General features: G+C 41.7%; 1 protein-coding gene across 1 annotated transcript; it reads left to right on the top strand.

The window, feature by feature from the left end:
* Positions 1-236: 236 nt before the first annotated feature.
* p4htmb (prolyl 4-hydroxylase, transmembrane b) lies at positions 237-8,227 on the top strand. The gene is made up of 10 exons (XM_012814986.3): positions 237-578; positions 911-1,242; positions 1,519-1,600; positions 3,281-3,471; positions 3,700-3,796; positions 3,947-4,109; positions 4,898-5,083; positions 5,311-5,401; positions 5,569-5,692; positions 5,893-8,227. The coding sequence occupies exons 1-10, from the start codon at positions 569-571 to the stop codon at positions 6,120-6,122; spliced, it is 1,506 nt and encodes a 501-aa protein (XP_012670440.2). The 5' UTR covers positions 237-568; the 3' UTR covers positions 6,123-8,227.
* Positions 8,228-10,905: the final 2,678 nt, after the last annotated feature.

Raw genomic sequence — 10,905 nt, 5'->3', positions numbered from 1 at the left:
AAGGCTTAGAACTGGGGGACCACTATTTCTACACAGCAGTACAGGATTATTCTATCAAATACTGAAATCTCTGCACCAACATATCTCATATATTTAGCCTTTACACAGTGCTTTGATTTGATAATTTAAATATGACACTGCAAACATGTTTTACTTAATGTAGTCTAGTCTAGTGAGTGCAATTACCTTGACCCTGGGGCAGTGTACAGTGTGCACCACCAGCGGGAAGCATTGCGCATGCTCTATCTATATCCGTTCAAATGGTCCCTGTTTGCTGTCACCGCAGTGGTCTTTGGTGCGAGATGCCGCAGTTGTCAAGGCAATGGTGTTTTATCAACTCACAGATACGGGGCTGGCAAATGCAAAAACAGTTGCTTCGTTTTTAAATACGCTCTTTTTAAAACCGAAGGAAGAATTACGATAAGATGCCGGCATTATGCAGAATGTTGAACGGAAAGCAATTTTTATTTAGTGCCTGGGCTGTGGACAAACGCATTGGCTGCAAGCCAAACGCAACGTAAATAAGAAGCGGTCGTCTGCATCTCTTGTCTGAACTGCAAAGCTAGTTATGCAATACGGTTGGTATTTCCTTTGCGTCCGCATCTTTTGTAAAATACGTTTATCACATTGTAGTGCAATAACTGTTTTCGAACAATCCGAACTACGGGAATGAGGTCATCTGTCTGGGACAGCTGTATGGTAATCGTGTGTTGTCATGCGTAAACTTTTTGCTAGCTGGCTAACCTCATAATGAAATAACATTGATCGGCAGCAGCTTTGTCGTAGTAATGTGTCAGTCGTTTTAATCACGGGACCTCTCAAGTGAAGTGGCAGATAAGCAGTCATAACAGTTGAAATAGCCGCTTGAGGCTATTATAACCGCGGGTAACTAATTTCATTGGCTATTCAGACCTTTCTACTCAAGACCAAAAGATGGAAGCTCATGAAAGTGTCGAGGACGAGCCAGGGTCATCGCCAATTCAGCCACCCATGTCCCGTGAGCGTGCCCCGCTGCAGAAGAGCAGTGTGTGTTCGCGGTCCTACTTTATGGTCGTCATGATCTTTTTCCACGTCTATATCATTAATGTCATAGCACTGCTTTTCTACGTCCACTATAATAACGGCCCATCAAGTAAAGAGTTCACCAGTAGTACGCAACACCAACACAACAGTTTTGACCAACCAGTGCCCCATGAGAGATTCCCACAGACCATGCACCTTCCTCGCATCGAGGGAATTCGGGTAGGCTAAAACATTTTTTCTCAGGTCTGCAAAACTTTAAACCATTATTATAGTTCTGCTAACGAAGAAATGGTGAGACTGGATAGTTGTTAGTCAAGGTTATTGAATTAGTTAAAGGCTTATTTTATATTAAATCTACTTTAGAACGACAATATATTCAATATGTTAGTTATCAGTATGATTTATACTATAGCCTATTGTGTATTGCTACCTTTTTGATAACGTTATGATTGAGAGTGAACACTGCTGGTCAATGACATCTATTTGACTCCATAGGTGGGGCATGTGCAGAAGGTGTCTCTTGTACCTAATAAAGTGCACCAGATGAGGACGCTCAGCTTGAAGCCTCTGTTGTTTGGTAAATATTATTTCAGGTTTCCCTATGCATGCCCCATGGTTTGGCATTCGTCCTTGCTTTACTGTTTGATTCTCAGAGAGAGCAGGGCAGAGAGAGCGACTCACCTCAATTTCAGTGGTTGGATGGATGAATGGATCCTCCCATGGGCCTTAAAGGGGAATATTTAGGTTACCCTCAGCCTGAAATATTGAAATTATTCAATATTTAACCATTTCTCTCAGTGAATGTTCACAGTAAATTAGGGGCTGGTGGGATTCTCAGTCAGAGGGGCCTGTTTATAGTGATCCATCTCTGGTTGACTGATTTGTGACTACAAACTTTACTTCTGATATTAATTCATTTCACAGTAGTGGCCAGGCAGTAGAGTGAATAGGTTTTCCTTCGTTCATTTTGTGATTTTGTGCAGCAGTCCAGATGTTCTCAAAACAACAGGCTGATTTATGTTAACATCAGAATCAGCACCAGAGACCCTTGAGTGTTTGAATGGTCCTTTTAGACTCTTTTCTGTCAGAGATAAAGCCAGTGAGCCTTAGATGTTGAACTGACCCGTGATGCTCACATGGGAATTTGCCACCTATAGGTGCGCACAAGCCACGGAAAATTATTTTTTCCGGCTACATGGGCTGCTCAGTCTCTCACTTTTTTCAGGAAACTGGCAAGCGTAAAATTCTGTTACATCTGTTACACAAGCAACCATCTGAGCACAGTACACACACACACACACACACACACACACACACACACACACACACACACACACACACACACACACACACACACACACACACACACACACACACACACACACACACACACATACATTATGTATGACTCCTCTATTCCAGAGGAGTGCATATTTGTATCTGTGAGTGTAAGGTAGATTGGTGAATTGTATCAGTTGCATTCTAGAGGTGTGCCTGCCCTGCTTCTAAGCTGCTGTTTGGCAGAGTTTTTGACTGGAGCTTACCTGGCCCATTTTATTTTAGCCTTTATTCAGGTACTATGCCTAATACTGAGTTACTAGCACAATGGCCCAGACTGGAACTATGATTTTACAGGCCTATGTTTTTACAGGCTTATGTTTTTAAAGGCCTATGATTTTACAGGCCTATGTATTTACAGGCCTATGATTTTACAGGCCTATGTTCTTACAGGCTTATGTTTTTAAAGGCCTATGTTTTTACAAGCCTACATCACCAGCCATTAAAAAGATTCAAATAACTCCTGAAATAAATGCATATTTGCTCAAATTTGAATAGTGGAGAAAACTGTTAACATCTCCTCCACTCGACCTAGATTACAGTCCTGAAAATGTTAAGTCCGACTGTCCTTGCAGTTCTGACACATGTTCTGCTGCTGCGGATGATCTGGTGAAGAATGTAGGCATATGGAGTGATTAAAGCAGCAGTCAGGAGTTTTTGTCCAAAACTAGCATGCTCGCTATCTAAAAGCTAAGTGAAAACGGTGCCCGTCTATGGACATCTGGCATACATCCCACAAACCCTTGCCTAGGTATCCATGTGCCTGCTTGTTCCTCCCCTTACATGTGTTCTTGCGTATGCTGTGTGGCTATACTTTTGTCTGCCTTATGTCTGTCTGTGGGTTTGCATGTGCTTGTCTGGCTGTTGTGTGTGTCTGCGTGTGTGTGTGGTGTCCATGTGTGTGGGTGCGTGGCTACAGAGGTCCCTGGTTTCCTGTCTGATGAGGAGTGCCGTGTGGTCATCCAGCTGGCCCAACTGAAAGGGCTGATGGAGAGTCAGGTGATGGTGCCTGACGGCCAGGAGGAGCTGACTGAGCAGCTCAACCTCAGCCCAGAGGAGATCTTCAACCTACTGGACCTTAACCAGGACAACCAGTTACAGCCTCAGGAGGTGTGTGTGCGTATGTGTGTATGTGTGTGTGTGTGTGTGTGTGTGTGTGTGTGTGTGTGTGTGTGTGTGTGTGTGTGTGTGTGTGTGTGTGTGTGATAATCCACTTGTCTGTGTTTGTGTTTTTGCAAATGCTTTATGTTAACCCTCACCCTGTATGTGTATGTATGTTAGTCATGGACCATACACAGTAGGCAAGTGTAGCTGTGTTATTTCTGTGAATGTCTGCAGATTCTGACACATTCCCGCGTTCGGGATGGGATCTGGTTGACTCCAGAGAACCTGCGGGAGATTTATGCCGGTTTGCACGCAGACTCCGATGGAAATGGTGAGACACACAGAAGTTCAATTTTAAACTTACTACGGTCACCATGACATGGACAAGTCATTAAAATAATAACTGTAGCATTGCCAGTGTCTTGCTATACTAGTTTACCATCAGTAATACCACACGCACGCCCCTCTGTGTGACCCCCAGGTCTGCTCAGTCTGGATGAGTTCCGTATGCTAAGCGGCGATGCGTTCCAGCGTTTCCTTAAGAGACGCGGCCTGAAGCGCAGTCAGCTGGTTAGGAACAGCAGACACACCTGGCTCTACCAGGGACAGGGGACGCACCAGGTGCTTCAGGAGGTCAGAAAGAGGTACGGCAGCCTGCGCGCGTCTCTTCCACTCTATGCTCATCTTTTATCCCTATTTTGACTCACTGTTCCTGTCTATTGAACTAATGTGGAATGAAAACATTATTATTAAGTCTGTATTAGTCAGATGGAAACAGTGGTAGATGCCTGAGTTGTTTCTGATGTTATACCAAGGAGAACAGTTTGGGACTTTTTCACACCTACGTCACAGTTTATGATGGATTTGGACTTAATTCAGTTAGTTTGGTCATTTAAACAGTCAACTGAATTAAGGGTCCAGGTTTACATTAAGGCTAGTCTTAGCATGTTTCAAACCAGTTGTTGAGCGGTTCCTTTGTAGTGAGAATTGTATACATATCAATGGCTAAAATGTTTTATACATAACAATCTGCTTACGAATGTGAAAATGTTGTTATATATTTAGGTTGATTGTTTTCTACGAACTAGGGGGGGTATTGCTACAATGTTGTGCCTACAAACACTGCTCATCAGTTAGCATGAAGATGTCCCAAGGTGACCTTGCCTGGGACATCTCAGACAGAGTATTTTTGTTCAGATGCAAATTCGGCTACATTCATATACACTCAAACAAACAAGGGAATTCTCAAAGGAAATGCCCCAGGGTTCAAAATAAACCCTCCTTAAATACCTGGATGTAGAAACACCCAGAGGTGCAAGACTCAACTATCTCTTTCACCTCAACCTCCCCTCTTTCAACTGACCCCACCATCACCACCCTCCGTCCATGGATCTTTGCTCTTTTGCTCTCTCCACTCGCTGCCCATCTCCAGGGTGACCCTTCTGACCCGTTTACCCTCGGAGCTGGTAGACCTGAGCGAGCCCCTGCAGGTGGTACGCTATGAGCAGGGTGGCCATTACCACGGTCACCATGACAGCGGGCCTGTCTACCCAGAGACTACCTGCACACACACACGTCTGGCTGCCAACTCCTCCTCCCCCTTCGAGACTTCCTGCAGGTGGGGGTTCAGTAGTAGTAGTCTTATCACATAGAGTCATCATTTAAATTGGATGATTTTGTATTAGTAATATCTTAACTTAAAATGGAATTAATGAAATTGTAGCAGCAATGTTACAATTGCATTTGTTGTGTTAGGAATGTGTAAAGGGACACGGACTTCCATTAGTTATCTTCCATTATTTATTATTTATTAGTTATTTTTGTGTCTTTTATCTTTGGGACCAGGTACATTACAGTGCTCTACTACCTGAACTCAGTGGAGGGTGGTGGAGAAACCACATTTCCTGTAGCCGACAACAGGACGTATGAAGAATTGGTTGGTATTGTCTCTCCTTGACTGTATTTTCTGTGTGCATCAGTGTATCTGCTGCATGGATTTAATATGTGTGTGTGTGTGGTGTGTGTGTGTGTGTGTGTGTGTGTGTGTGTGTGTGTGTGTGTGTGTGTGTGTGTGTGTGTGTGTGTGTGTGTGGTGTGTTCTAGTCTCTGATTCAAAATGATGTGGATCTGTTGGACACAAGGAAGAATTGTGACAAGGGAAACCTAAGAGTGAAACCTTCCAAAGGCACAGCAGTCTTCTGGTACAACTACCTGTCTGATGGAAGAGGTAAATTACACCTGGCACACAGGCCAACACAATCATGCCTGCACACATGCGACCAACCACACACACACACACACAGTCTCTGCCAATTTAGCTCAGCCTATACATTTGATTCAAGTTACTGTTAACCCTCAGCCCCCGCCGGCCTTTACTGGTGAAGTGTGACATTTAAGTTCCCTCTACTCTGCTTGTCTGTGCTGCAGGCTGGGTGGGTGAGCAGGATGAGTACTCTCTGCATGGAGGCTGTGTGGTGACCAGTGGCACCAAGTGGGTGGCCAACAACTGGATCAACGTGGACCCGGACTACCAGAGGCAGGCCCGCTACCAGCAGCTGGTGTCCCAGCAGCAGCAGCAGCAGCAGCAGCATGAGACCCAGGGTGAGCCCTCGGAGTCCGGCTCCTCACGGCACACAGACCCCCATGTGGAGTTATAGCTCAGTGACCAAAAGCACACTTGACGCACCTACGTACACACACTTACCTGCTTACTTGTTTGTATACACACACATGCTGTCTCTTCACTGGTCTGAAAAAAAGCTTTATCCAGCCAACCCTGTCAGATCTGAGATAAATATGCACTGCTTTTCTCTAGCTAATTTATTTCATGTACTAAAAGAGTTCATGTTCAGCACATCATCAGCAGGGCAATCTTAAAACAGGGTGAATGACGTAAGGGACTACACACATCCAGATGATTATTAAGAAATACACTCAGGATGCTGGGATCATACCCTGCTGTGGTATACGTTTCAATAATTATCAACTGGCTGCATGTTATCCTGATTATTATACATCTACTTGTGACAACAAATCGATGTTATCACAAAGGTTGGTGACTATAAACAATTTCTATAGTTTTAATGCTGACTGACTAGCTTCTGCTGTAGTCCATGGAAACTCAATAACTAGATATGTAATGGTCTGAATGCTCACTGGTCTATTGTTTGGAAATATCAGACCTCTGAATGCCTCGTTTGACCTGTCAAAAGTGAGCATTTCATAGAGCCATGTGATTTTAGTGATACTAGATAAGGCAGTTAATGACATCCCTTCCTGCTTCCTGCCCTTCTCTCCAGCCGTAGCCAAAGCATGACACTGGTGTGGTATCCATTACAGATCTAACTTGTCTTGTGTATGACAACGTAGCAGAAAACCTGCCTGCTGTGTATGCAGTTTTAGGACCAGTTGTCTACGTTTCCCTTGTATTTGAATGTTAGAGTACATGTGTTTCTCTGAAGAATATTTCAGTATTTGACCACCTCTGGGCACTTTAAATGCTTTTTAAAGCTTTTGTTATGGACTACTGAGTTTGTAAATGCCTTGTCCTTCCCCTGGTGGGCTTTTCGATTCACTGGCACATATGTGAGATGAATTCAGGGACAGTTTTGGTCGGCAGTTTATTGATGTCAAAGATATGAAGTGGTTTTGCTTCATTTAATCCTGTGTTCGTGCTTGGTTGATAGGTTGATCTTGATTCTTGATACTTTTATACACTGGAAAGCTGTACCCATTCATGTTTTGCACCTATTGTAGAATATATTCTAGCTGCATTGTAACTTGTTTGGGGATTTTAGATTTGACCCCCATGGTAAACAGCCAAAATATGCAGTTCTCTTAGACCAGCGGTATTCAAACTTTTTTCCCTGGTAGAGCCTCCCATAAAAATACACTAGCTAGGCAACAGTAGTTCTAGAATTCTTTGCACCTGAACTTGATCAAACAGATAGGCGCGCAACATAGGTAGTTGGCACTTGACATCCCCATACTTCATCTTTTATTTATAAATTAAAAGGTTTCTAGTAGTAATGTAAAGTATCCATACATTCCTTTGATACATTTAAAGAGGACCTAATATGCTCATTGCCAATGTTCATAATTTTATTTTTGGGGTCTGCTAGAATAGATTTACATGCTAATGTTCTAAAAAAATATATTTTTCCTGTACTGTACATCTCAATTCACTCTCTGTCTGCAACGTTCTGTTAGAGCTCCTGTGTCTGGAATTCCAACAAGGCTTTTCAGGCAGCTGAGAAAAGTGGTTTCTGTGGGAGAGTTACTTTGGGCTTTGCAACTGCAGACTGTTTCCATGCACAAAAAGCTATGTGACCCACTGAAAGAAGCAAAAACCAGAAAAGCATAATAGGTCCTCTTTAATTTGTATGAAAGAAGACAGGCCACCCAACGCCACTATTAACCTCTGCTCCCTTCCACACCATTGTTTGAATACCATGGCCTTAGACACACTCGAAAACAAAGCATGTGTGAAATGTGATTTGCACTTCTGATTTACATTATGCTGTAGTTCAGGTTTGAATGAACTTTTTTTGTTTTCACATGTATCCAACCAGTTGGATTTGGTGTAATTCAATGTTATTTATAGTATGAACAACTGTGTGTTTGCTGCACTGATTCACTTTTCCTTTTTCAAAATAAGACCACAAAGAAAAGAGTTTACCTTTATCCCTGCATCTCCAACCTCTCAGGTTTCTTCTTACTCTATTGAAAGCCATTTAAAAATAAAGTCATTAACTCAAACAAACATATGATTTCTGCCTGCTTTATTATAACAGTGTCATAGGGAATATGACATGATCACATTATCAAATATGTTTTACAAGTTACCAAAAAGTTGTCTTATAACATACTCGTGTTTTAAATCTTCAGTTAGATTGTTATCCCATGGGTAGGGCTTAAAACAACCTCAGTGGACAGATACCAGCCCTGTCAGCTACTTTTGGTTAATGAAATCATTTTCTTATGAAGTATATTACATAATTTACAATACAACAATTGCAATATACAATTAATTACAATATACATTATCAACTAATTATTGAACCTACCCATTTTCATTTATACATTTTGAAAGATTTATCTCCCCCTGACAGAAAAATATTACAGAGAAAGTTGTCTGACCTGAAGATATCCATCAGATATCTTGATAGCTGTTTCTGTTGATATGTGTATATTTAATATAATAATTAAACATGCAGTAGAGATAGGAATAGAATGTAAAGTAAGTACCGATAATATATATTAACATAATTCAAACTATTCAAATTATGATCAAATGAAAGCAGAAAGAAAATAAGAAATACTGATGACAAAATAACCGTTGACCTTTTTGTATAATGTGTAGCAATGTGAAATTAATGTAAAATGTAGTGTAAAAGTGACAAATGTATAAAATATGCAAAGGTCTATATATTATTTTTAAAGTAGCTATAGCTATATCTTTGCACAGCCATGTACATAATACATCAACCAAATAAGAATGCTTCATAAGCCATTTCCACACACCAGGAGAAAATATATGTTCTTGACACCTCATAGTCATGCAGTATAACCACACAGAGAATCAACCACAAAATGGGTAACTTATGAAAGTTATAATACTGCAAATACTGCACTGAAATCAGATTTTTTATATATATATATATATCTATCTACACTGTCAGTTGTTGAGTGAAGCCATTGCAAAGTATTGTTTGTAAAACTACAGGAAACTGCAGGATTTCAGGGTGTACCACAGATACATTTATGCTTCGAACATTCATTTTCAATATTTGTCCGACTTATGATCACCGCATATGCAAGTGATTATATTTCAGATGCATGTCAAGTATAGAGGGGAGTGATAGAGGATCCTAACACATCTGGACAAGTAAGTCACCTCACTCCATTTCTCCTTTTCACAGGGTTTCTCTGGTAAGCTTCTTTGACATGTCCTGGTGTTCCTCGGGCAGGCTATTTTTAGAGCCTGGTGCCACTTATATCCTGTGAGGAGAGTTAATATCGAAAACAGAATTTAGGATATGTTCCACCTGAAATACCACAATGAAATGCATCATCAACATGCACTCGCCAACCTACCGTGCCAGTTACATGCTTACAACCCACATTTCAAATGATTTGTATGAAATAAGTCAAGTAACCAGCTGACACCTTACAGACTTGCCTAGAAATCACCAACAACAGCTGGATCTATTTTTCTGAACCCAGAGCATAAAAGAGCCTAGGTGGCTGGTGGGTAGGACAGATGTGATCACATCATCTACATCATCCAAATTCATTTCACAATGCTATAAAAGCTAGCTACCAACAAGAAGGTGTAAAAAAAAATCGGCATTAAACTTGGCTTGCTTTTATTGTGCAGATTGATCATTGCGTCTCATTCCTTGATTTACATAAATAATTGTGATCTTCACAAGTCATTAGCACAGGTCATGTGCTAATGTGTAATTTGTAGCGTGCCATGTGCGAGTGACCTATGACTGTCTGGGTGTTTTGAAATGCAATTCTCAGCTTACCATTGTGTATTCAAAACTGGCGTGGGACGTGTAACCTTTGTGATTTTGGCAGTACAGAACGGCATCATGGACTGTGGCAAACAGGCACTTTTTGGTGATGGCGTCGGAAAAGAATCCCCCACGCTCCAGCTCATCCACCACAGTGGCTGGAACAGAGTGATGAACACAAGGGACAGTTATTTGGCATGCTGGTGCCTTGGTTTTTATGAATGGAGACAAGCGCTTATAGACAACTTCTGAAGAACACCATGGTTGGTCTGACTTACCCTGGCACCCAGCCACGTAAACATCAATGTCAATCTCACCAAAATCATGGACAATCTGGAAAGCATAGAAGTCCAACTAAGCTTCAGATAAAATGAATTGACCAGTTGCACAGACTTTCTGCTATGATTCATTTACAAATGAGATTTGTTTTAATATTCCATGTATTTAGTAATATTCCATTTACTGCCCGTTAAGGTTCCTAAATCACTGTCTCTTTCATCTTTCTCACTGTTTAGATTGTAGAAAACAAATACAATATCCAACAGTTTAGCTCTCAATATCCAACAGTTTAGCTCTCAATATCCAAAAGTTTAGTTCTCAATATCCAACAGTTTAGCTCTCAATATCCAACAGTTCAGCTCTCTTTCTCCTCCTGTATCCCTCTCCTCTTTTCTGAGTGTCAAATTGCAAACCACTTCTTTGTCACTGCCCGTTCTCATCAGTCACTTACATTTCTCATCAACTTGATAGCCACTGTGTCAATGAAGTTGGCTGTTGAAAGGTCCAGTATCATAGAGTGGATGTCCCAGGTCCACTTGCCCAGCGAGCCCAGGGAGACTCTCTCCATGCTGCAGGAGTCCAATGTGATGGTGTCCCCATCTAGTGTGGTGGTGTCCCCATCCAGTGTGGCGTCGTCCCC

Source organism: Clupea harengus, chromosome 5, assembly GCF_900700415.2.
Source record: "Clupea harengus chromosome 5, Ch_v2.0.2, whole genome shotgun sequence".
In the NCBI taxonomy this organism is placed as follows: domain Eukaryota; kingdom Metazoa; phylum Chordata; class Actinopteri; order Clupeiformes; family Clupeidae; genus Clupea; species Clupea harengus.
The sequence above is the reverse complement of the archived record's forward strand: the minus strand, read 5'-3'. Positions and strand labels throughout refer to the sequence as shown.